General features: G+C 41.9%; 1 protein-coding gene across 1 annotated transcript in view; it reads left to right on the top strand.

The window, feature by feature from the left end:
* Nucleotides 1-27,542, top strand: part of LOC126298352 (cytochrome P450 4c3-like) — a 163,571-nt gene that overhangs the window by 106,683 nt on the left and 29,346 nt on the right. The window contains exons 6-7 of the mRNA XM_049989648.1: nt 7,850-7,976; nt 22,111-22,174. Coding sequence (XP_049845605.1) covers nt 7,850-7,976; nt 22,111-22,174 — 191 coding nt within the window. The remainder of the gene's footprint in view (nt 1-7,849; nt 7,977-22,110; nt 22,175-27,542) is intronic.

Raw genomic sequence — 27,542 nt, 5'->3', positions numbered from 1 at the left:
AAAATATTTTCGCATTCGGAAGAGAAAGTTGGTGTTTGAAATTTCGTAAATAGATCTCGCCGCAAAGAAAACCGCCTTTGATTCAGTGACTGCCACCCCAACTCGCGTATCATATCACTGACACTCTCACCCCCAATGCGCGATAGCACGAAACGAGTTGCCCTTCTTTGCACTTTTTCAATGTCCTCCGTCGATCCTACCTGGCAATATTCCAGCAGAGGACGGACAAGTATAGTGTAGGCTGTCTCTTTAGTGGGTTTGTCGCATCTTTTAAGTGTTCCGCCAACAAAGCGCAGTCTTTGTTTCACCTTCCCCACAATATTATGTGCTCCTTCCTATTAAAGTTGCTCGTAATTGTAATTCCTGGGTATTTAGTTGAATTAACAACCCTTAACCATTTTCTCACAGGAATCCAGGTGAGGAATGGATTCAGTGTACATGTTGTTAGCGGTGGGTAGATCTGTGAGGTGTTCAGAATTACGTGACATTACGTTTTTGATGAATTTTGGAACTGCGAAGAGTCTGTCGGGCATTCAAACAAAAACTAATACATACGATATTGCACAGCACGTGTTATTCTGATTACGATGCATAGTTCCTTTGGATATACGTGCATGACCAAAGGAACAGTCACAGCGGCCACTACAGTCGTTATGAAATACATTAAATGAATTCGCAATTGTGAATAAGGGCAAACATGAGCTGCAGAATGGAATGATAATGAAAATTTGTACTGGACCGGGACTCTAACTCGGATTTCCAGCTTATCGCGAGCGGTCGCTTAAAAGAAAAAACGGGTGGTAGGCGGCTCGGGTTCGATTCCCGGGCGGTGTGTTTGGTTCGATTCCCGGGCGATGTATTTGTTTTTAATTTAGTGTTCCGTTTCCTTGTACAAAAGCTAGAAGAAAAATAGAAGAACCAAATAAAAAAAAATGGTAAGGCGACAGCTCGCGACAAGCGCTCCGACACAAATTTTCATTGTCATCATTCCATTCTACAACTGATGGTTGTCATTCTCAATTGTGAATTCATTTAATGTAAAACTGATACAAGTTTTGGGCATAATTTTCAGTCAAACTGTTATTATAACAACGATAACACAATTTATGATTGTAGCTTTATCATAAAACCTTATGAATTTGTATTAAAATAAACTGTATTTTAGTCTATACGGTTCAGTTAAATATCCAACGAAATGATGACTTATGGGGCAACTTGCCCTAACTGCTGGGCCAACTTGCCTCATGGTTGGGTACGTTGGTCCAGATGGTATTACTTTACTAAATTGTTATGAATGGACAAGCGCTGAGAGGCCTTCATTGCTTAGTTGTAGAGCTACTGAAGCAATATACCAATGATTCCACATAAAACGAACAGCGGAAACATTTGAAACAAATTGAAAAAAATTGAAAAAATCAAGAATAAAAAGTGGACCAATCTGTGCCGATGTCCACCATTGAAATTCTCTTGTTTCTCTTGCTTAACAGCATCGAATGGCTACAGATTTAGCGCACGAAATGTGACAGAAGCTATCATAATAATGTAGTTAACGTACTAACTGCAGGATTTCTACCTTTACCTTTATTGTCCCCGCCATGAACCATGGACCTTGCCGTTGGTGGCGAGGCTTGCGTGCCTCAGCGATACAGATAGCCGTACCGTAGGTACAACCACAACGGTGGGGTATGTGTTGAGAGGCCAGACAAACGTGTGGTTCCTGAAGAGGGGCAGCAGCCTTTTCAGTAGTTGCAAGGGCAACGGTCTGGATGATTGACTGATCTGGCCTTGTAACAATAACCAAAACGGCCTTGCTGTGCTGGTACTGCGAACGGCTGAAAGCAAGGGGAAACTACAGCCGTAATTTTTCCCGAGGACATGCAGCTTTACTGTATGATTAAATGATGATGGCGTCCTCTTGGGTAAAATATTCCAGAGGTAAAATAGTCCCCCATTCGGATCTCCGGGAGGGGACTACTCAAGAGGATGTCGTTATCAGGAGAAAGAAAACTGGCGTTCTACGGATCGGAGCGTGAAATGTCAGATCCCTTAATCGGGCAGGTAGGTTAGAAAATTTAAAAAGGGAAATGGATAGGTTAAAGTTAGATATAGTGGGAATTAGTGACGTTCGGTGGCAGCAGGAACAAGACTTCTGGTCAGGTGATTACAGGGTTATAAACACAAAATCAAATAGGGGTAATGCAGGAGTAGGTTTAATAATGAATAGGAAAATAGGAATGCGGGTAAGCTACTACAGCCGGCAGCGGTGGTCTCGCAGTTCTAGGCGCGCAGTCCGGAACCGTGCGATAACTACGGTCGCAGGTTCGAATCCTGCCTCGGGCATGGATGGGTGTGATGTCCTTAGGTTAGTTAGGTTTAAGTAGTTCTAAGTTCTAGGGGACTGATGACCACAGCAGTTAAGTCCCATAGTGCTCAGAGCCATTTGAACCATTTTTATAAGCTACTACAAACAGCATAGTGAACGCATTATTGTGGCCAAGATAGACACAAAGCCCACGCCTACTACAGTAGTACAAGCCAACTAGCTCTGCAGATGAAGAAATTGAGGAAATCTATGATGAGATAAAAGAAATTATTCAGATAGTGAAGGGAGATGAAACTTTAATAGTCATGGGTGTCTGGAATTCGAGTGTAGGAAAAGGGAGAGAAGGAAACGTAGTAGGTGGATGTGGATTGGGGCTAAGAAATGTAAGAGGAAGCCGGCTGGTAGAATTTTGCGCAGAGCACAACTTAGTCATACCTAACACTTGGTTTAAGAATCATGAAAGAAGGTTGTATACATGGAAGAACCCTGGAGATACTAAAAGGTATCAGATGGATTATATAATGGTAAGACAGATTTAGGAACCAGGTTTTAAACTGTAAGACATTTCCAGGGGCAGATGTGGACTCTGACCACAATCTATTGGTTATGACCTGTAGATTAAAACTGAAGAAACTGCAAAAACGTGGGACTTTAAGGAGATGGGACCTGGATGAATTGAAAGGGCCAGAGGTTGTACACGGATTCAGGGAGAGCATAAGGGAACAATTGTCAGGAATGGGGGAAATAAATACAGTAGAAGAAGAATGGGTAGCTTTGAGGGATGAAGTAGTGAAGGCAGCAGAGGCTCAAGTACGTAAAAAGACGAGGGCTAGTAGAAATCCTTGGGTACCAGAAGAAATATTGAATTTAATTGATGAAAGGAGAAAATATAAAAATGCAATAAATGAATCAGGCAAAAAGGAATACAGACGTCTAAAAAATGACATCGACAGGAAGTGCAAAATGGCTAAGCAGGGATGGCTAGAGGACAAATGTAAGGATCTATAGGCTTATCTCACTAGGGTTAAGATAGATACTGCCCACAGGAAAATTAAAGAGACCCTTCGAGATAAGAGAACCACTTGTACGAACATCAAGAGCTCAGATGGAAACCCAGTTCTAAGCAAAGAAGGGAAAGGAGAAAGGTGGAAGGAGTATATAGAGGGTCTATACAAGGGCGATGTACTTCAGGACAATATTATGGAAATGGAAGAGGATGTAGATGAAGATGAAATGGGAGATACGATACTGCGTGAAGAGTTTGAGAGAGCCCTGAAAGACCTGAGTCGAAACAAGGCCCCCGAAGTAGACGACATTCCATTGTAACGACGGACGGCCTTGGGAGAGCCATTCCTGACAAACCTCTACCATCTGGTGAGCAAGATGTATGAAACAGGCGAAATACCCTCAGACTTCAAGAAGAATATAATAATTCCAATCCCAAAGAAAGCAGGTGCTGACAGATGTGAAAATTACCGAACTATCAGTTCAATAAGCCATAGCTGCAAAATACTAACGCGAATTCTTTACAGACGAATGGAAAAACTGGTGGAAGCCGACCTCGGGGAAGATCAGTTTGAATTCCGTAGAAATACCGGAACACGTGAGGCAATACTGACCTAACGACTCATCTTAGAAAAAAGATTAAGGAAAGGCAAACCTACGTTTCTAACATTTGTAGACTTAGAGAAAGCTTTTGACAATGTAGATTGGAATACACTCTTTCAAATTCTGAAGGTGGCAGGGGTAAAGTACAGGGAGCGAAAGGCTATTTACAATTTGTACAGAAACCAGATGGCAGTTATAAGAGTCGAGGGACATGAAAGGGAAGCAATGGTTGGGGAAGTGAGTGAGATAGGGTTGTAGCCTCTCCCTGATGTTATTCAATCCGTATATTGAGCAAGCAGTAAAGGAAACAAAAGAAAAATTCGGAGTAGGTATTAAAATCCACGGAGAAGAAATAAAAACTTTGAGGTACGCCGATGACATCGTAATTCTGTCAGAGACAGCAAAGGACTTGGAAGAGCAGTTGAATGGAATGGGCAGTGTCTTAAAAGGAGGATATAAGATGATCAACAACAAAAGCAAAACGAGAATAATGGCATGTAGTCGAATTAAGTCGGGTAATGCTGAGGGAATTAGATTAGGAAATGAGACACAAAGTAGTAAACGAGTTTTGCTATTTAGGGAGCAAAATAACTGATGATGGTCGAAGTAGAGAGGATATAAAATGTAGACTGGCAATGGCAAGGAAAGCATTTCTGAAGAAGAGAAATTTTTTAACATCTAGCATAGATTTAAGTGTCAGGAAGTCATTTCTGAAAGTATTTACATGGAGTGCAGCCATGTATGGAAATGAAACATGGACGATAAATAGTTTGGACAAGAAGAGAATAGAAGCTTTCGGAATGTGGTGCTACAGAAGAATGCTGAAGATTGGATGGGTAGATCGCATTACTAATGAGGAAGCATTGACTAGGATTGGGGAGAAGAGAAGTTTGTGACAACTTGACCAGAAGAAGGAATCGGTTGGTAGGACATGTTCTGAGGCATCAAGGGATCACCAATTTAGTATTGGAGGGCAGCGTGGAGGGTAAAAATCGTAGAGGGAGACCAAGAGATGAATATACTAAGCAGATTGAGAAGGATGTAGGTTGCAGTAGGTACTGGGAGATGAAGTTTGCACAGGATAGGGTAGCATGGAGAGCTGCATCAAACCAGTCTCAGGACTGAAGACCACCACAACAACAACCTTTATTGTTTGAAAATGATATGAAGCATCTTATTACAGCGTAATACTGCTGCTGCCGCTATTATCTACAGGTACACCATTGGTTCCCAAACTGGGAATTCGCAACCCTGATGTCCGGGAATGCGGGTGGTGGTGGGGGGGGGGGGGGGGGGGGAGGAAATGGTCCTTCAACCTGTTTGGAAGCTCTGAAATCTCACAGGAATGTGAGGGAGAGTGAAGTGTTGAATCTAGAGCTGGTTCTTATGAGAACGAGAACGTTAAGTACTGTTAGGTTTTTAAAACAAAATTGTTAAACTTAGTGACAAATAAGGAGAGTCAGTGTAGTCGATCCGACGAAAGAAAAAGTAATAGTATTTACCCCTTTTCCGTACGTAGCCAAACTAACTACACATATGGTCGAAGGACCAACATCGCAAGTGTACTACACACGGGCGTGCATCACCAACTCCAGCAGGCATGAATTGGTGTGAAAAATCTCCTAGAATTACGTAATAATAACCAAGATTTAAAATACTGGGCACTAAACCTAAGGTCGAGCAGGTTTTTGCGTTTCTTTAAACGCATGCTGAGATGGCGATATTCATTTTACGAATTGTTATTTCTTTAAGCGCACGCTGAGATAGTGATATTTTACAAATTGCAGCTGTGTGCCTAGTTTAGTTGAGGAAGGAAGCCACATAAGCCGTGATTTACGTATCTGGCGGCTGTTCCCAGTTTTATTTGGTTGGTTGCTTGGTTGATTCGGGGAAGGGAATCAAACAGCAAGGTTATCAGCCCGATCGGAGTAGCAAAGGATGGGGAAGGAAGTTGGCCGTGCCCATTCAAAGGAACCATCCCGGAATTTGCTAGAAGCGATTTAGGAAAATAACGCGAAAATTAAATCAGGACGGCCGGGCGCGGGTTTGAATCTTCGTCCTCCCGAATGCGAGTCTAGTAAACTAACTACTGCGTCACCTGTGTTGCATCTAGGTACAGAGGAAGGTCACCAATGTATAAGTAATCTAACAATGGAGCAAAATAGTTGACACGTTGTTAGCGTACAACTACATGAGTACTGGAGCGTGTACTTATAATTGCGTTACCACTGATATTAAGTTTCTCTGTGGCGGAATATAGGCTATGAGCAAAAGAATTTGGTAACAGGAGGATAACAATCTCAAGAGTTAAGAAAACAGAATGTCAAAGTCAGAAGCAACGCATGCTTTTAAAATTTTAGAAAGCATTCTGTGGTTGGAGGACATCGATCGTTATAAAATGCTAAAAATCAAACAAACCGTCTCGATCACGTTTTCAGATTTTTTTTATTTCCTTAACAACCGGTTTCGGCCTTTTCCTCAGACTATCTTCAGGCTTTTTACCGCCATTATGGCTGCTGGTGGTGGCAGACGGAGCGAGATCTGTAGAAGTAGGGTTGTCACTGAGTGACACTCAGTGACAATCTTACTTCTATAGACCTCGCTCCGTCTATCACCACCAGCAGCCACAATGGCGATGAAAAGCCTGAATATGGCCTGCTTTTATTTGATTTTTATCACAAGCTTTCCTGGGATGTACAAGTAAAACGAGCAGAATTGTGTAACTGATTTCAAATTGTCTGTCATTTTACCACTGATCGATATACAGGGCGGTTATAATTAAACTTTCGCTACTTGAGCCAGTGCAGACGGAAAATTATTTACAGTATTGGTACCCAACTTTATAGGAATGATGTTCAAACTGTGGTCTGCAGGATTTGCGTTATTAGTTGTGTTAGTGTCGTGACTAGCCGTTAGGTGTAGGTGCTGGTGCGGTGACGTAGTGTTGAAACACATGCATCAGTGTACAATAGAGATGCAGACAGTCAGCATGGATCTGGACAAGGTGAGCACGGCTTTAGTCGTAAAACTGTTTTATCAAAACAATATCAGTAGCTCTGCTACTCTTCACAAGTATCGGCGCACCGAAAGAATACAGACAGATCCTATTTCGGCATCGAGGTAGAAGAACATGATTTGGAAGTTCGAATTACCTGGCGATTTGGGAATTGCTCGTGGGAGAGGCGGACGGCCAGTTGCGCCACAAATTGTTGACGCAGTTACTGTCTGAGAATCCTGGACGCAATGTACTATCTTCAAGCGGTGCACGATCTGCGTCACGACAGTTGAACATTCCAAGGTCCACTGATCGAAAAGTGCTGTGAATAGCTGTGAAATGATGTCTCTAATGCAGTTCAAGGGTATCGTTGGTGCAGTTGGTCATCGCACTGAGCAACGTTTGTAGCCTGGAACGTAAACATGGCACGCAATTAACAAATTTACCCTCTCATGTGGAAATGAAAATGGGTTTCTTTTAATGGTTTATTCATTATTTCTCTTCTGCATGTTCTTCCAAATGTTTCTACACAGTTTAATCGTCCTATCTTGGTGGCTCTCTCACATAGCGAAATTAAATGATAGCCATTCTGTATATCATCATTTCTTACCACTTTGTCTGTGAAAAGAATGAGGAGAAACTCCTATTGCTAGCGCTGCAACTAGCTTCTGCACTGCACTTCACACTGATTTGTTTAACGTAAATTACTGTAGATATGAATGAATATAACTAAGAGAGGGTACGTCTTATTTCCTATTCTATATGTGTCTTCTAGAAAATCAATGTTTAGGGCACACATGTGCTTCCCATTTGACATTGCCTGTAACTGAACGTAGTCTTTTATCTTTAACCACTTAAAACCAAATAATCAGTAATATTACAGAGTATATAACTCGCTGATCTCTGATATTCCTCTTCCACAGAATGAGTGAGCTGTTCCTGTACCGTCAGCTTCGATTCTGGGTGCACAGGCCTCTGACGTTCAGATTCTCTCCCGTATATCACGAACAGAATCACGTGTTAAACATATTACATGGTTTCACAGAACGGGTAAGCAAAGCTTGTTACTTGACTTAGTAGCGTACACTGACAAGTAAAGTGTCGAAATATTTTATTTTTCTTGGATCTATGTATGGTGTAGTGTACGTTTGCATTTCATGGCTCTTGCATATGTGAGTGAGTTAAATATTCCAAATATCATACTGTGTTTAACGAGTCTTTTCTACAACAGTTAGACACCTCTCACTTATGTTTTTCACAACCTGGCTCATGATATGACGCTATATACGTAATTATTTACTACAGTTAAGGACCCATATATCGTAAAAAAAACCGACTTCAGTCTCAGTTTAAATATATTTGCGCTATTCACCAAATATTTAGTTTCGCTCGGTAGGTGGTCAGAGCCAGATTCATTAGAGAACAATTAAGATATTTTTTCATTTAATAATAACAGATGTTTCAACTTCATACTTTCATGCGTAAAAGAGTTTTATTGTAATTAGTCTGCAGGGAGTAAAATAAATATCCATTAGCATAGCATAGTGGAAAATTGCAACATCTGTAGCTTTATCGCATAAATAAAATAATAACTGAAATTGCAAACAATATTGATACGGAAGATATTTAGTTTTAGAAAGGAAGCTTCCAGATCAGTTCGTATTGAGAATGAACCCACTTTCTAGCCTTCTGAATAATTCCACTAACATAGGGTTCACCGAAGAATCCAGTATTGAGACTCGAAGACCTATTGCTTGCATTGAAGACATCAGCGTGTATACAGAAAGTAAGGAGGCCTAGAGTAGCATGTCTCTCGGCTTCGCCTTTGACGCCGCCAACCCGAATCGCATCTATTCTTAGAGGGTTATTGTCAGTTCGACCCGAGCGTTCAGGCTGGTTTTCACGGTATCCGGCTCAGCCCCCAGAGGGCCTCCAGGTAACCAGCCAGAGGGCGCAGAAGATTGCAGCAAGACATGTCAGGAGCGATCCCTGTTACTATCGCCGCAACTTCGATAGCCAATACGAAAATTATAACCTTCCGCTGCGCCAATATTTCTGCCCGCGTGTAGCCGGCTGGAGTCAGCCAGCTTCGTCCTCACCTGCCAGTGACTGATGTGCCATCACCGTTTGGACACCGCCCTGGCTCGGACGGCTGCGCTCCCGTGACCGTTGCTCCGAGCCTTAGTGTTCTGCGCCGTGGACAAGTAGTGCTGCTCGTGAGCACTGGTTTCCAGAGTGAAAGCAACATATCGCTGTTTCCCCGTCTTGTGTCTAATTTACGGTATAATCATACAAAATGTCAACCAGGTGTCCATACGATAGTGTTCTGCACTGAAGATGACATTTCGATTAAGGGAAAACCACGTCAACGATGACGTCAGGGCACCTTCAAACGGGATAGTGTTTCCGCGTAGTCCGACATCCACAATCGCTGTGTATACAGTCACAGACGGTGCAGTATGGTACAAAGAAGATGCCTACCAGATTCTCTGCGGTGGAGGGTCAAGGAGAATGGAAGCAGTGCAGTCGCAAACTGATGTGGGCCGAAAGTTTAATGTGAATTGTTCTGTTGCTTCTCAGATGTGGCGACAATTAATAGAGACCGAAACCATACCCCGAAGATCAGTACAAGGCCGACCACGTGTGATATCAAAAAGAGAGGACCGTTATTTGGTCGTAAGGGCACGACGGTACCGCCTCAATACTGCACGGCAACTGGCATCTGATCTCGCAGCGTCCACTGGACGTGTTTCGGGACAGACGGTGTACAGAAAGCTTCGGCAGAGTAGCCTTTATTGTCAGAGACCTTCTAGTTGTGTACCTCTGATGCATCTTCACAGAAGGTAAGTCTAGAGCGGAGTCGTCAAAATACCACACGGACGGTCGAACAGTGGGCCAATGTTCTTTTCGCAGCTGAGTCCCGATTCGATCTGGACAGTAATTCTTGACGCATTAGCATTTCTGAATCCAAACATTGTGGAAAGAGACCAATATCGAGAAGGATCATTAATAATGTGGGCAGGGAATATGTTGACCATTCTAGTATCTCTTCATCAAATTGTACAGGCGAATCGGCAAGATTTAACTGCTGTCATGTATCGCGACGAGATCTTGGCACCTCATGTGCGGTTGTTGCGAAGTGTTGTGGGCCCAGACTTTGCACTGATGGACGATAATGCTCGATCTCAGAGAACTGGTGGTTGATGTTTTCTTGGTAACGGAAGATACTGCATGCATAGCGTTGCCTGCTCGCTATCCCGATTTTAATCCCATAAAGCATGTCTGGAAGCACTAGGGAGTTTTTGCATCACGTCAACATTCACCAACCACTCTCCAAGACTTGTGAGTAGCTCTGCGGGAAGAAAGTGCATTATTGCCTCAACATGAAACTGTGACATCACACACAGCATGCCCCGTGAGTTGTCAGGCCTGCATTGCTGCCAGAGATGGTCACATCCCACGCCGAGAACATTTATTAGCTTCCGGAATGTGTGTGCAAATCCGTTGAGTTGGAAAAAAAAAACTAAGAACATTTTTGTCTGCCGTTATATAAGTTGCAGTTGTTTACGTTATGTATTCTTTACATTGTTTCTATTGTCCGCCCCGGTAGCTGAGTGGTCAGTGCGACGGAATGTCATGACAAGGGGCCCGGTTTCAATTCCCGGCTGGGTCCGTGACTTTCTCCGACCAGGGAGTAGGAGCTGTGTTGTCCTAATCATCATCTCATCCTCATAGACACGCAAGTCGCCGAAATGGCGTCAACTCAACAGGCTTGTACCAGGCGAACGGTCCACCCGACGGAGGCCCTCGCCACACGACTTTTTTATTGTTTCTACTTTACTGTCATCTATTTACCCTGTTTTGTGACAAAATAAACGCAAACTTAAAAAATTGTTGTTTTAATTTTGGACACCAGTTAATATGCACTGCCGGCCGGAGTGGCCGTGCGGTTCTAGGCGCTGCAGTCTGGAGCCGAGCGACCGCTACGGTCGCAGGTTCGAATCCTGCCTCGGGCATGGATGTGTGTGATGTCCTTAGGTTAGTTAGGTTTAATTAGTTCTAAGTTCTGGGCGACTGATGACCTCAGAATTTAAGTCGCATAGTGCTCAGAACAATTTGAACCATTTTGAATTTACACTTTTCAGTGCTCAAGACAACGGAATCTACGCTCTCAAGAATCTATTTTCTTTTCGTTGTAGAGTGACTGTTTGTGACGAACTTCTCGTTCGTAATATTAAGAATTTCTGGAGAACATTTATTTTCTTTTGTTTTACTTCATCAGAAACAGCAGACTGTGTTGGAAGTTCACTTGTTCAAATAAAGTGTAATTACATCTACCTGTGATCTTTTGAAAGTAGTCTGAGTGAGGAACACTTCGTAGACAACTCGAAAAAATTAGTTGAAACGTTTGAAAAGACACCCTGAAAGTGCCCATGGCGGATTAAAGCTATGTGCGAGACCGGAACTTGAACCGGTGACGTAGGTGTTTTACAGGCAAGTGCTATACCAACTGAGCTATCTAAGCGTGACCTACGACCCACCATCACAGCTTCACTTCTGCCAGTAACTTATCTTCTACCATCCACACTTCTAGAAGTTACTCGGGATACCTTTCAGGACTAGATCTCTGGAGGAACTGTCCCAGGTCCGAGTCTTGGACCGGCACACAATTTCAATCTGCCAGGAAGTTTATATCAGCATATACTCTGCTGCGGAGTGAAAATTGATTATGAATATTAAGACAGGATTGACCTGAAAAGGGCAAAGCTATTATTTCCGTTGAACGAATGCCACAGTAGAGGCCGTAACAAAGTGTAATATGGGTGGTCGTTTAAGGCATTGCTGGCAGGCGAAACAGTTGTCTCGGAATTCGAGAACCCATATTCATCAATTACATGAAACAAAAGTTGGTTGAGAAATGTACAAAATGGTTCCAGACTACGATGAAAATCAACATAAACTCGAAGAACGTGATCAAATTTATCGATAAGTGTGCTGCCCTGAAATTTGGATCATTATTTCTTGTGGCTTGCCCGAAGATAACTGATGCTACCAAAATACCAATGACTAAAAATGACATACATCACCCGACAAAACAGCAGAAAGTTTACATTTGTGGTTTAACTCTTGTGAACAGTAACACTAACAATAGTTACGGATCATTTTTCGAATCTGCCGCGATCTGTTCGTATACCTTAATGCTCAGCGTGGTAGTCTGCGAGACAGGGAGGTGAACGAGACCCAGATAGAAACCGCACGGAGGATTAACGTCTGTTGATCTGCTACACTAGGCAGTCAGAGTTATTTTTAGTCTGTTTTGCAATCGTTTTTAGGCAAATGTTTGGTTGGTCCCATAGCTACGCTTCAGAAACTACGATACGAAAATAATTAACATACAATTACGGACAGAACAAAGCTTACACAATCCACGGATAATTGGCGCACATGACTTTTTTCTTTAGGTTAACTGAAAAAAAAAATGGTTCAAATGGCTCTGAGCACTATGGGACTTAACTTCTGAGGTCATCAGTCCCGTAGAACGTAGAAATACTTAAACCTAAGGACATCACACACATCCATGCCCGAGGCAGGATTCGAACCTGCGAGCGTAGCGGTCGCGCGGTTCCAGACTGAAGCGAATAGAACCGCTCCGCAACTTCGGCCGGCTAGGTTAACTGAAGACTGTGTCAACAGAAATAACTTCCTGCCATAAAGTTATGTAAAACAAATATATTTGCCAGATATCCCGTAAATGATAAACTCTGGCAACGAAATGGGTTTCTGAATCTACAGCAATGGGCTTTCATACAAGAAAATTGTCCTGTCTACGTTCTAATTCGGGCAGTGACTCATGTGCAGCACTCGAGGCGCTACCCTGCAATTTTGATTTTTATTTCCTGTGGCGTTACAAGCTACGTGTCACAAACGAAAATAGTCTATATAGCCTTTTCAGTAGTTGCAGGGGCAACAGTCTGGATGATTGACTGATCTGGCCTTGTAACATTAACCAAAACGGCCTTGCTGTGCTGGTACTACGAACGGCTGAAAGCAAGGGGAAACTACGGCTGTAATCTTTCCCGAGGGCATGCAGCTTTACTGTATGATTAAATGATGATGGCGTCCACTTGGGTAAAATATTCCGGAGGTAAAATAGTCCCCCATTCGGATCTCCGGGCGGGGACTACCCAAGAGGACGTCGTTATCAGGTGAAAGAAAACTGGCGTTCTACGGATCGGAGCGTGGAATGTCAGATCCCTTAATCGGGCAGGTAGGTTAGAAAATTTAAAAAGGGAAATGGATAGGTTAAAGTTAGATATAGTGGGAATTAGTGACGTTCGGTGGCAGCAGGAACAAGACTTCTGGTCAGGTGATTACAGGGTTATAAACAAAATCAAATAGGGGTAATGCAGGAGTAGGTTTAATAATGAATAGGAAAATAGGAGTGCGGGTAAGCTACTACAAACAGCATAGTGAACGCATTATTGTGGCCAAGATAGACACGAAGCCCACGCCTACTACAGTAGTACAAGTTTATATGCCAACTAGCTCTGCAGATGAAGAAATTGAGGAAATCTATGATGAGATAAAAGAAATTATTCAGGTAGTGAAGAGAGACGAAAATTTTATAGTCATGGGTGACTGGAATTCGTCAGTAGGAAAAGGGAGAGAAGGAAAAATAGTAGGTGAATATGGATTTGGGGGGAAGAAATGAAAGAGGAAGCCGTCTGGTAGAATTTTGCACAGAGCATAACTTAATCATAGCTAACACTTGGTTCAAGAATCATAAAAGAAGGTTGTATACATGGAAGAATCTTGGAGATACTAAAAGGTATCAGAAAGATTATATAACGGTAAGACAGATTTAGGAATCAGGTTTTAAACTGTAAGACATTTCCGGGGGCAGATGTGGACTCTGACCTTAATCTATTGGTTATGAACTGTAGATTAAAACTGAAGAAACTACAAAAAGGTGCTAATTTAAGGAGATGGGACCTGGATAAACTGAAAGAACCAGAGGTTGTAGAGAGTTTCAGGGAGAGCATAAGGGAACAATTGACAGGAATGGAGGAAAGAAATATAGTAGAAGAAGAATGGGTAGCCCTGAGGGATGAAAAAATGCAGTAAATGAAGCAGGCAAAAAGCAACACAAACGTCTAAAAAATGAGATCGACAGGAAGTGCAAAATGGCTAAGCAGGGATGGCTAGAGGACAAATGTAAGGATGTAGAGGCCTATCTCACTAGGGGTAAGATAGATACTGCCTACAGGAAAATTATAGAGACGTTTGGAGAAGAGAGAGCCACTTGTATGAATATCAAGAGCTCAGATGGAAACCCAGATCTAAGCAAAGAAGGGAAGGCGGAAAGGTGGAAGGAGTATATAGAAGGTTTAAACAAGGGCGATGTACTGGAAATGGAAGAGGATGCAGATGAAGATGAAATGGGAGATACAATACTGCGGGAAGAGTTTGACAGAGCACTGAAAGACCTGAGTCGAAACAAGGACCCGGGAGAAGACAACATTCCATTAGAACTACTGACGGCCTTGGGAGAGCCAGTCATGACAAAACTCTACCATCTGGTGAGCAAGATTTATGAGACAGGCGAAATACCCTCGGACTTCAAGAAGAATATAATAATTCCAATCCCAAAGAAAGCAGGTGTTGACAGATGTGAAAATTACCGAACTATCAGTTTAATAAGTCACAGCTGCAAAATACTAACGCGAATTCTTTACAGACGAATGGAAAAACTGGCAGAAGCGGACCTTGCGGAAAATCAGTTTGGATTCCGCAGAAATGTTGGAACACGTGAGGCAATACTAACTTTACGACTTATCTTAGAAGAAAGATTAAGAAAAGGCAAACCTTCTTATCTAGCATTTGTAGACTTAGAGAAAGCTTTTGACAATGTTGAATGGAATACTCTCTTTCAAATTCTAAAGGTGGCAGGGGTAAAATACAGGGAGCGTAAGGCTATTTACAATTTGTACAGAAACCAGATGGCAGTTATAAGAGTCGAGGGACATGAAAGGGAAGCAATGGTTGGGAAGGGAGTGAGACCGGGTTGTAGCCTCTCCCCGATGTTATTCAATTTGTATATTGAGCAAGCAGTAAAGGAAACAAAAGAAAAATTTGGAGTAGGTATTAAAATTCACGGAGATGAAATAAAAACTTTGAGGTACGCCGATGACATCGTAATTCTGTCAGAGACAGCAAAGGACTTGGAAGAGCAGTTGAACGGAATGGGCAGCGTCTTAAAAGGAGGATATAAGATGAACATCAACAAAAGCAAAACGAGGATAATGGAATGTAGTCGAATTAAGTCGGGTGATGCTGAGGGAATTAGATTAGGAAATGAGACACTTAAAGTAGTGAAGGAGTTTTGCTATTTGGGGAGCAAAGTAACTGATGATGGTCGAAGTAGAGAGGATATAAAATGTAGACTGGCAATGGCAAGGAAAGCGTTTCTGAAGAAGAGAAATTTGTTAACATCGAGTATAGATTTAATGTTCAGGAAGTCGTTTCTGAAAGTATTTGTATGGAGTGTAGCCATGTATGGAAGTGAAACATGGACTATAACTAGTTTGGACAAGAAGAGAATAGAAGCTTTCGAAATGTGGTGCTACAGAAGAATGCTGAAGATTAGATGGGTAGATCACGTAACTAATGAGGAGGTATTGAATAGAATTGGGGAGAAGAGGAGTTTGTGGCACAACTTGACAAAAAGAAGGGACCGGTTGGTAGGACATGTTTTGAGATATCAAGGGATCACAAATTTAGCATTGGAGGGCAGCGTGGAGGGTGTAAATCGTAGAGGGAGACCAAGAGATGAATATACTAAGCAGATTCAGAAGGATGTAGGTTGCATCAAGTACTGGGAGATGAAGCAGCTTGCACAGGATAGAGTAGCATGGAGAGCTGCATCAAACCAGTCCCAGGACTGAAGACCACAACAACAACAACAAATTTTATATATATACTCACACAATAAATCACATTTTCACGCGTACACTAAAATCACAGTTAACTTGCAGCGCACATTTTAAATCCGAGTGCAGATAAAATTTAACTATAAAAAATCACGTTTCTCTCAATTGAACAATAAGATTCGTTCCTCTCATTGGCATCGTATGCAAAATCTTGCAAGTGACAACCATCCTATTGTTTCAACAGCTTCATATTTAACTCAGCACACGATAGTTCGTATTTGTCAACAACATTTTCGATCAGACCACAGGAAGTGAGGGGGAAACGCTTGTCCTCAAGGGTAAGCACGTCATATCCTAGCAACAAGTCTTTTATCCACTTCACTTTTTCGAAACCCTTCACGAAGACACGTAATTTTCAAGGAATAACTGGGCGATAACAATTCTGTACTATCTCCTATACACACCGGCTGAGGCCATAATGTGTTGATGTGATTTTCCATCAACAATTCCACTGAAGTTATAGTCAGCTTGTAGTAGGGTGTTGTCCACTCTAGAATAAAACTGACAGAAGCAACTAGTGTTCTTCAAGGGGATTGTCTCTGTTGCAGTCAAAGAGGATGTCTTAGATGCTTCTGAAATAAAGTATGAATGAACAAGCTCGCACTGCTGAAAATGGCTATTTATTCAATTACAAGTAATCGATAACCAAAATATAAATTTTATTGACGGTAGTGCATATTATGCTTCCACGTTTTTGTAATTCGATGACGCACACGCAGAAGACAGAGGCAGCAACACTAATGACTTACTTCTAGTAGTAGCTGTCTCGTATTTATACATTCACTGATAAGCCACAGCATAATGGCCACCTGGTTAATAGCTTGTTTGTCTGTTCAAATGGTTGAAATGGCTCTAAGCACTATGGGACTTAACATCTGAGGTCATCAGTCCCCTAGAACTTAGAGCTACTTAAACCTAACTAACCTAAGGATATCACACATCCATGCCCGAGGCAGGATTCGAACTTGCGATGGTAGCAGCCGCGTGGTTCCTGACTGAAGCGCCTAGAACCGCTGTCTGTCTTTATAAAGAAGTACATCAGTCATTCTGCGTATCAGAGATTCGACAGTCTGTCAGTAGGTTTTTGGACGTATGTGGCATTAGATGTCTACGCATAGGTTATGCAATTCATGTAAGTAAGGGCTCGCTGATTTGCAGAAAGTTGGTTCTTTCAAAAAGCATATTCAGCGAGTTCAGATTTGTTGATTGTCTGCCTAAAGGAATTGGCATGTATGTCGTATTATGCCAAAGCGAGCCAAATGCGTTCGCGAGAAAAGCCACCCAGTCTTTTCCTTACTGGTTTATAAAACCATGAATTATGTAGCAAAGCATCGTTTATATAATTAACCTACATTCATAGCGTTGCTGATGAGGATAAGTAATGGAGCGCTTTTAAAACATCCGACAAATCGCTCAGGAAACGTTTAAACATGGCGCCAATTTACGCGAAATTAATATTTTGAACATAACGTAAAATTCAGTAACTTTTTGAACATGGCGAGCTAGTTACTGCTTTACCAGTCAGTCTGTGGCGGCACGGCAGCATGAGTGTCTCACAAGAGTGAGCATCATGTGTAATCTGTGCCGTACATTTAACCATGATTTCAGTCATCTCGCAAACTGCTTACTTGGGGACGCGTATTAACTGGAAAGGTGTTTTGCTTCATACTTTCATTTGTGTCAGATTTTCACTGTTAATTATGATATTCTCTAAGATACAATCAACATTTGCAAATGTGGTTAGCAGCATACAACACTGCGTAATGCAAATGCTGTCTGACTATGGTATCAGGATGGACTGAGATGGTTAACTGTGGTTATGTCTGCAAATCAATGTTGTATCGCTTCAAAATTTCGCCGAACAAGTGATGTGCCTGATCCATTATTCAGACAATATCTTCTCCATCTGCGCCTTACGGTGTACATTGATTTCCTGTCTTTCAGAATTTCACAGCAAATTTTCCTCATTACCACTTACGTGAGCTACAAATGACACCATGCTTTGGAAACAACCTTTAAAGTGAAAAAATACAACACAGTGAAACAGATCCGCGAGAACTAGTAGATTACAAAGAGGATGAAGGCCACCCTCAGATACTTTAAAACAACATAACACATATTCTTGTACTTTCTCTAGAAAAACTTATAGGAAAACTGTAAGTTCCTATTGAGAATTTGTTTCTACAGTACAGAATCCACAATGTGTAACAGCTATTGATTAAGATCCTTTAATCGAAATTCATACGTACATAGCTTATTCAGTAATTTCATCAACAGTTATTCCCATATTCTCTGTTTCCATTCATGCAACATTCGGATTTTGTGATGCAATACAACATATTAACAATTTATTCAAAGTTTCACTTTCGCTATGGAACTGACGCACGAGAAAGTAGAAATGCATTTTACGTAAGATTTATTACGAGCTTTTTTATTAAGCTCGGACGACAGCTCTTCTGCATACAGTAAGAAAGTTAAGCCATGTGTGTACGAACTGAACACGACACTCTTTTTATGTCAATGTTGATTATTCCAAAAAGAATTTTGTCAAATTCTGTCATGATCTCAAAATAATTGTCATTTGATTGGCAGAGCAGTACGAAATATTAGACACTATGGAGACAAGAGAGAATCGTTGGCACTGGGTAACTCATGAGTCCTTGAGCTTAAAGTCAAACTTGATAATATGTTATACAACTATAGCCCAAAGAAGACAACTGTAGCGTAAATGGATAAATATCAGTGTTTAACTACAGAAACAGAAATGCGTAAGAATACCAAAATTACCGATACTCCACTGGATTTTAAATAGTTTTGTAGTCAAATCAAAAACCATATACTAATTCAGTAAACAAAACTCGCTCTTTATTTGTATAAATGATGATGAAAAACTGCCGATATCATCAAAGTGTAAGCAAGCCTAGATTTGAAATGCTGAAACTTCTAACGTGAGCAGATACAGATTATCATTGACATAGAAGCTACAAGATTAGATTAAGAGCGTAAACAGAGTGTACATATGGTTAACTTAATTATTGAGCTTTTAACTGCATTATGATTGTTGCTTTGATACATATTCTAATAGGCTACAAGTAGGCAGTTATTTAATAATTCATAAGTCGTTTCTCGGTGAATTCATTATAATAAGTTCACATCAAAAACCTAATTCACTGTTGGCAGCATGTGCACTACACTAAGCTCGCTTCATAGATATACCTAGTGGACACTACAATGTATGTGTGATTTCATCACTTTTTCATTTAGGACTTATAAACACTCTCTCGTGATAGTATATCAGTACATTATCACATAACCGAACAGACTTAATCTGACAATAAATTTGGTTTGTCTAATAAGCTTAAAATCCAGTAGGTATCACTCACTGCACAAACCAAACACACTGTCAGCTTCTGGTAACAATACTACTGAAGACCCAGTAGCGACATCTATTGCACATATTCCCTGGGAGCGTCTGGAGATAGAATACTATTTAAGATCAAGTATCTGACATTGAAGTAGCTGACACCCCCCGCAGGTGACATGCTCAGTAGCTGACATCCCCAATAGCTATCGCACTCCTGTAGCTGACGCCGTCCTGTGGGTGAAACCACCCAGTAGCTGGCCATTTGCTGCAGCTAATGCACCCCTGTCAGCTTACTGTGAGAGATTATTATTTAAGATCCAGTATCTGACACCCACTGCATATATATCCTGTCAGCTTCTGTTAATACAATACAGTTTAAAGATCCCGTAGCTAACATCCATTGGATGTGAGAATAGTATTTAAGATGCAGTAGCTGACACCTTTTGTCATGATTTGGCACATAATATTTGAATTCTGATCGCATATTTCTTTGAAACTGTCAACTATCACTGCTTTGCTGTTTAGAATACCATTTTGTTTAAGTTTTCGAAGTAACTTTGCATGAGGAAAGAGAAGGGAAAGAAGATTATCAAGGATGCAACAAATCAAATTCTTCAACCTTTGGTAGCTGTAAAAAATAGGATGCCCATAGTGAGTGCTAATAAACTGCACAGAGTTTCCAGAATAAGTCTGATTATCATAATTCTGAAAAATATTTATGTTGTGGTTGGCAGGAGAGCCAACCGTGTTTTTCTAAAGGAGGCTGAAATGCACGCGTTCTACCTCACGCAGGCTGGCGTGAGGTCTGCAACATGACAAGGGAATTAGAATTGAGAAATACGGACGTAGCTGGTGGAATACTTAACTTTGATCCATACATGGAGAACGTCGCTCTTTATGGTACATGATTCACACTATCAATAGAACGGATACTGGCGCCTTGCTAGGTCGTAGCAAATAACGTAGCTGAAGGCTATGCTAACTATCGTCTCGGCAAATGAGAGCGTAATTTGTCAGTGAACCATCGCTAGCAAAGTCGGCTGTACAACTGGGGCGAGTGCTAGGAAGTCTCTCTAGACCTGCCGTGTGGCGGCGCTCGGTCTGCAATCACTGATAGTGGCGACACGCGGGTCCGACGTATACTACCGGACCGCGGCCGATTTAAAGGCTACCACCTAGCAAGTGTGGTGTCTGGCGGCGACACCACAGTTTAGTTCAGACATATGGGCTCCCTTCTATATACAGGGTAAAAATGTGAACATCTGTTAGTTAAGCAGATCTTGGAGAGTGAGAAAAATAGATTCCCTATTAAGAGAAGACAACTAATAGACAGTGTCCACAAACTGGTTACAGAGATAAAACTGGATACTCCATTCGGAGGTGGGAAACCTGGCAAAAAGTGCATTGCATTCTTTTAACAAAGACATCCAGACAATACACAAAGAATTCCAGAGAGAATGACTCTGTCATGTTGCAATGCTACTGGTAAATAGCAAGGTGAGGGCCTATACCGTATGTTGTGACATCAAGAGCTTAACAAAGAGTATCGTGAGAAGATGCAATTCAGGGAGAGTTAACTTCAACTTCCCATCAAAGGTTCTGATGTATGTTGAAAATAAAGTGAATGTTTTTATTAAAACCTAACATAAAACACTTAACTCCGCAACAACAGCGATCACACGCAGGTGATGAAAACCAATACATTTGTCTCAGGGCTTGGCGTAATATAACACACATGGCCTTTCCTCTGGGCAGGCATCTTCAAAACTGAACTCGCTGACTATGCAATTTGCAAACCTGAACTTGTCTTGACTTGTCGAGCTACTGAAATATGGCTCGCTAGAACATTGCAGAACATGTTGACTTGCTGACTCAGCAGGAAAAAATATGTAACAAAAGCAAGGAACAGCTACTTGTGGTAAATAATTGTTGACGAACCATCATAGGTGTAAATACGCTCGTTGGTCAGGGAACCATTCGAGAACCATCGTGTGAACGTCCTCATCGTCGGAAAATCTGCGATTGCTGATAATCAGTTTCTCGATTGCGTGGACACTGAAGTCTGTGGTCGACGTCGATGACCTTTCTTCCCGATCAGCATCACCTACGGCTGTGTGGCCTTGGTCACACTGATGGCGCCATATCACTACGGCTGGAGGCGACGTTGCATTTGGTCCATATATTACCAAAATTTCATGGTGAAACTGTATGCAATTTAGACGTTTTGTTCACAAGAACTATCCCGGGTACTTCAATTTTGGAGTTACGTTTCCAGCTGCTTCGCCATTTCCCTGCCACACTGTGATGTAGGTCTGCGTCTGCAGGAAACCTACAACATGTTCTCGCTTCTGGCAACGTGCCACTGTAGTTGTGCAATGGTCCTAGCGTGGGAATATACGTGTATCTTACTTTTTAAAGTCTCCTCGTATTTTCATTCAAATTTGGTGAATGTAACCTTTAGAAACTCTCGTTTCTTTATGAACTGCACGTAAGTGTCAACGGTAAGTATCTAATAACTTTGCAGTCCATTCGGTTTGCTTCGATATTCAGCTTCTTTCTGATAACTGGCTGAAACAAAACCACTAAGGTGATGAAAATATACTGTCTTCTGCATTTTCCATTAAGATTTTTCAGTGATATTGGAAAATAATAAGTAATTCCTTTCTGTCTCCTACTGCAAAACGAAATAGGAGGTAGATACCTAACCCAAAATTTCATTTTTCATCGCGAAGCTTTTCTGTTGTTCAGATCAGTAACTGGTGTGTTTGCATTTAATTTGATACATCAGAACAAATTTTGAATTATAATGCAATTTTATTGTTCTTTTCAGATAATAAAGGAGCGTAAAGAGGAATTTAGGTCAAGAAATGCTAATGAAAGGAAAAATCTGAAATGTAAGTTATTTTTATTATTAGTTTATCTTTTATTTTTCTTGGTCTATTTGTCATAAATGGATACCTCATACTGTAAATAGCGTGCAGGTATCGATGAAACTATTTAGACTTTTAGAGCGCTTCATATTATGAAGAGAACGAACGTTTGAGCTAATATGCAACTGAGATTCGTTAGGGATTGCAATAAAGAACTTTATAGAAACTGACTGACTATGAAAGCCTGCACACATGAAACATAGAAGTAATCAAACAAAGAACAAAAAATGTAAAAAATGCTTGGTCGTCGTGCGAAATAGGTAAGATCAGAAAACTTTCATATTAGATTTCATGCGTCAGTCACAATTTATTTGTAAAGTGAGATTTCTGCCACAGAGACTCACATTTCTAGCTGAAACGTAGTAAATCCATTAATTCATACCCATATACGTATATTGCAGGCGCAGTTTTGACAACGCTGACTTTGGAAGACTAGGTCCAAAAACTTTGTATACACCATCGCTGAACTAGCAACAAAGGGCTATCCAGAAGTTAACACGTCGGTACCTAAGACAACATTACATTTTATTTAAATCCGAACCATACGTTTTCATGATGCATGACTTCAACCTGTTACAGTGTTGTCATAAAAAAATTTACTATTGATCGAAATAGTACTAGCAAAAGTTAGAGGACAGTTTATGCCGAAAGTGTGGAGTGCAGTTGCCCTGCCCTTCACCTGTGACAACTCTTCAACTATTCTCAAGGTGTTGGGGGGCGGGGGGTGAGGGGAGGGGACACAGAGGTTGCAAGGAAAACGGAATTACACTGACTTGGAAAACTTAAAGAAGAAAGTAACTTTCGCATGAAAGTAACAAAGCTCGATGTAACTTGGACCGTACGCAGAAAGAACTTATATGGCATAGAGCGGAAGATAAGTGAATGAAATGCGCAATGAGACAAACAGAAATGCCCCTTTAGTTCAAAGACAGTAATTAGACTGAAGTCACCACGATTTATGATGGTTCCCAGGACAGTATAAAAGAGGAGGCCGTGTTCTTTATATAGCGTGTGATCACCACGGACAATAGTACACGCTCTGAAACGTGCTCCCATGCTGGCCCCAGGGTTGGGTAAGAGTTCATGTGGTAGGTTCCTCCACCAGCGAGATAGACAACTGCTGGTTGATCGTTGGTGCATTTGGATGTGCTGCAGTACGTCTAACCACCGTACCCCACACGTGCTCGATGCTATTTAAGCCGGTGGAACGGGCAGGCCAGTCGAATCGCCGAACGTCCTGTTGTTGAGAGAGCTCCCCCACATGCGCTGTTCGATGCGGTCGCGCACTGTCATCCATAACAATGAAATCAGGGCCGAATGCACCCACGAAAAGACACACATGGGGAATGAGTATAGCACCACAATAACGTTGACTGGTGAGTGTACCGTATTCAAAGATGTCGAGATTAGTACACCCATGTAACCGTATGCCTCCCCACACCATATTACCTGGACCACCAAACCGACCATGTTCGGCGATACTGAACGTATTCTCATGTGGGGAGAGGCGGGAACAAGTAATGCACCCAGGAACATTGCGAACATGATCGTTTTGGTGGTCCAGGTGTTATGGTGTGGGGAGGCATAATACTGCATGGACGAAATGACCTCCAAATCTTCGAACACTGTACATGTATCAGTCAATGTTATTGTGACACCGTACTCATTCCCCATGTGCTCCTTTCCTGTGGTGCATTCGGAAATGATTTCATTGTTATGGACGTCAATGCGAGACCACATAGAGCAGGTCAGGTGGAGGAGCTCTTGGAGAGAGAGAGGATGTTCGGTGAGTGAACAGGCCTGGCAGTTCCCCACTGAAATCCCATCGAGCACTTGTATTTTGCTTTGTAGAGACGTATTTCAGCACTTTCACATCCACCGTCATCCATTCAGCGGCTGTCAACCGTGCTGGTGGAAGCATGGAACGCCCTTCAACAGGAACTCCATACGAACCCAGCATGGGTCCACGTCGCTGACTATGAACTGTTATCCGTGGTGATCACACACCGCTTTTCTAATGTCCAGGGGACCATCGTAAATTGCGAAAACTTCATTGTACAAGGGTCTCTCCAAAAGAAATTCACACTATTTTTGTCAAAATACAGTTTTCATTCTGCATGTGTGAAAGTTTTACACTGTGTGGATACATCCTTCCCGCTTGTTTTCAAACTTAGTTCAACCTGTTCCCGTGAGTAGCGCCATCACAGCATGTCTTCAAGATGGCTGCTACACTTTTTGTTCGTCAGAAGCAACGTGCTGTCATAGAATTCCTATGCTGTGAAAACGAGATAGTGGGAAACATCCACAACAGGTTGAAAAAGGTGTATGGATATGCTGCCGCCGATCGCAGTACAGTTAGTCGGTGGGCAAGCAGGTTACGTGATGAAAGCGGGCACACACTCCAGACAATGTGCAGAGAGTTAGCGAAATGGTGACTGCTGACAGACGCATCACAGTGAACGAATTGTCACGCTACGTTGGGATAGGGGAAGGAAGTGTTTGCAGAATACTGAAAGTGTTGGCGTTAAAGAAGGTTTGTGCCAGTTGGGTTCTGAGGATGTTGACAGTGAGTCACAAAGAAACAAGCAAAACGGTATGCAGCGAACTTTTGGAGCAGTACGAGAATGGTGGAGATGAATTTCTTGGAAGAATTGTGACAGGTGATGAAACATGGCTCCATCATTTTTCACCAGAGTCGAAGAGGCAATCAATGGAGTGGCGTCATGCAAATTCATCCAAGAAAAACAAATTCAAAACCACACCTTCTGCTGTAAAAGTTATGGCTAAGGTGTTTATCGATTCCGAAGGACTCTTGCTTGTGGACATCATGCCAAGTGGAACCACCATAAATTCTGATGCATATGTGACGACACTTAAGAAACTTCAAGCTCGACTGAGTCGTGTTCCACCACATCGGCAAAAGAAGGACATTTTGCTGTTGCACGAAAATGCACGGCCACATGTCAGTCAAAAAACCATGGAAGCGGTCATAAAACTCGGATGGACAACATAGAAACACCCGCCTTACAGTCCAGACCTGGCTCCATGTGGCTATCATCTCTTTGGGAAACTGAAAGACTCTCTTCGTGGAACAAGGTTTGAAGGTGATGACTCCCTTGTGCACGCTGCCAAACAGTGTCTCCAACAGGTTGGTCCAGAATTTTACCGTGCGGGTATACAGACGTTGCTTCCAAGATGGCGTAAGGCAGTTGAGAAGGATGGAAATTATGTGGAGAAATGAAAATATTGTTCCTAAAGGATGTATCTACACACTGTAAAACTTTCAAACATGTAGAATAAAAGATGTGCATTTCTTTTGGAGTGACCCTCGTAGTTTTTGTCTTTGAATAAAAGTGTCATTTCTGTTCGTCTTATTGCGTATGTGTTCCAGTGACCATCTGTACTGTACAGTAAAAAAATGGCTCTGAGCACTATGGGACTTAACATCTATGGTCATCAGTCCCCTAGAACTTAGAACTACTTAAACCTAACTAACCTAAGGACATCACACAACACCCAGCCGAGGCAGAGAAAATCCCTGACCCCGCCGGGAATCGAACCCGGGAACCCGGGCATGGGAAGCGAGAACGCTACCGCGTACTGTACGGTAGCAGTTCTTTCTATGTATGGTCAAAGTTTCACCGAGCTTTGTTAATCTGCAGTAACACGTCACGCAAAAGTTGCTTTCGTCCTTAAGTTTGGCACACCAATGTGTTTCGCCATTTTACAAACAGTGTGCAACCTTTGTGACGAAACTTAAAACAAGTGTTGCAAAAAAAGAGGAAATCTCTTTCAGTTGTGTGGCACCAGAATAAGTTTTAGTCACTTGGCTGATTTACACTGGCGACAGCAGATAATTTTTCCACGTTTCTCCAACTTTATTAAAAACTATATAAACTCATGAGTATCTGATTTACTGATAATCATACCTTACAAAAATTAATCGTCCCCTGGATACTTCACGATAATACCGTGTGTTCACCACCTCTAGCATTGATAATGCACTAAATTTAGAGAGGGAGAGCGTCCGCATGTTTCTTCAGGTATGCCAAATCCAGATGCAGCCACATATTGATGATTAGATCTCGTAGAGCTATCACATTTCGGGGAAGCTGATTGCTACACTTCACCCGTTATTCCAAATAGTCCTGGACGTTTTCTGTGAGATAAAGATCGGGTGATTAAGAGGTGCCGGCCGGAGAGGCCGAGCGGTTCTAGACGCTACAGTCTGGAGCCGCGCGACCGCTACGGTCGCAGGTTCGAATCCTGCCTCGGGCATGGATGTGTGTGATGTGATTAGGTTGGTTACGTTTAAGTAGTTCTAAGTACTAGGGGACTGATGACCTCAGCAGTTAAGGCTCATAGTGCTCAGAGCACCATTTGATTAAGCGGGGCAGTCGAGGTATAGTAGGATGCCTGAGTGTACGTCGAAACAGGAGCGTATAAGTGCAGTCCTGTGAACACGGTTGTTGTCATTGTGGAAGACGGGAATGTCCACCGCAGACACATTATGAAGACGAAGAAGAAACTGCAACACTCGGTCATCAAGAATATTATTGTAACGTAACACGGAATCAGTTATCATAAGGTCGTTATAGCAGAGGCTGTAAATAGAAATGAAAAGAAACTTGGGAAAATATTGCTGTTTAGCAAGTACCAAACAGATTTCAGATTAACTGAGTGGTCAACCTGAAAAATTCACCTCTGAGACTGAAAATGTTCAGAATAAGTGGACAAAGTTTACGAGCATTGTACAATAAACCTTGGGCAGGTATGTGGCGAGCAAAGTTGTGAGGGATGAGAAAGACCCATCGTGGTTTAACAACCGTGTTAGGAAGCTGTTCTGAAAGCAAACTAGACTTCACTGTCGATTTATACTTCACCAAAGCCTCACAGACGAACAAAACTCGAATGAAACTAAACTTACCTTAAAGAGACCCATCTGTGAAACGTTTCAACGAATTCGGAAGTCAAATTCTATCTACCGATCTGACAGAAAATCCTCTGTAGCTTTAGCCTCATGTTAAATTAGTAAACAGATCAAAAACATCTGTCCAGACACTCGGTGTCCATAAACTGTCAACAACCGTACTGAAATAGAGGCTGACGGAGAGAAGACGAAACACTACATTTCTTTTTCCAAAGTTGTTTCACTGAGAAAGGCTGTACTGTGGTTCCCGCTTAAAATAGTTGAACGACGTCAAAACGTAAGATGATTGATGGCGGTATAGAAAATCAACTGACATTGTTCAACAGAAGAAAAGCGAATGAACCTCAAGGGAAACCTACACGATTGTACGCAGGGTATGGAACAACTTGCTCCTTTTCTAGC

Source organism: Schistocerca gregaria, chromosome X (genome assembly GCF_023897955.1).
Source record: "Schistocerca gregaria isolate iqSchGreg1 chromosome X, iqSchGreg1.2, whole genome shotgun sequence".
Lineage (NCBI taxonomy): Eukaryota > Metazoa > Arthropoda > Insecta > Orthoptera > Acrididae > Schistocerca > Schistocerca gregaria.
This window is presented reverse-complemented; position numbering and strand designations above follow the sequence as displayed.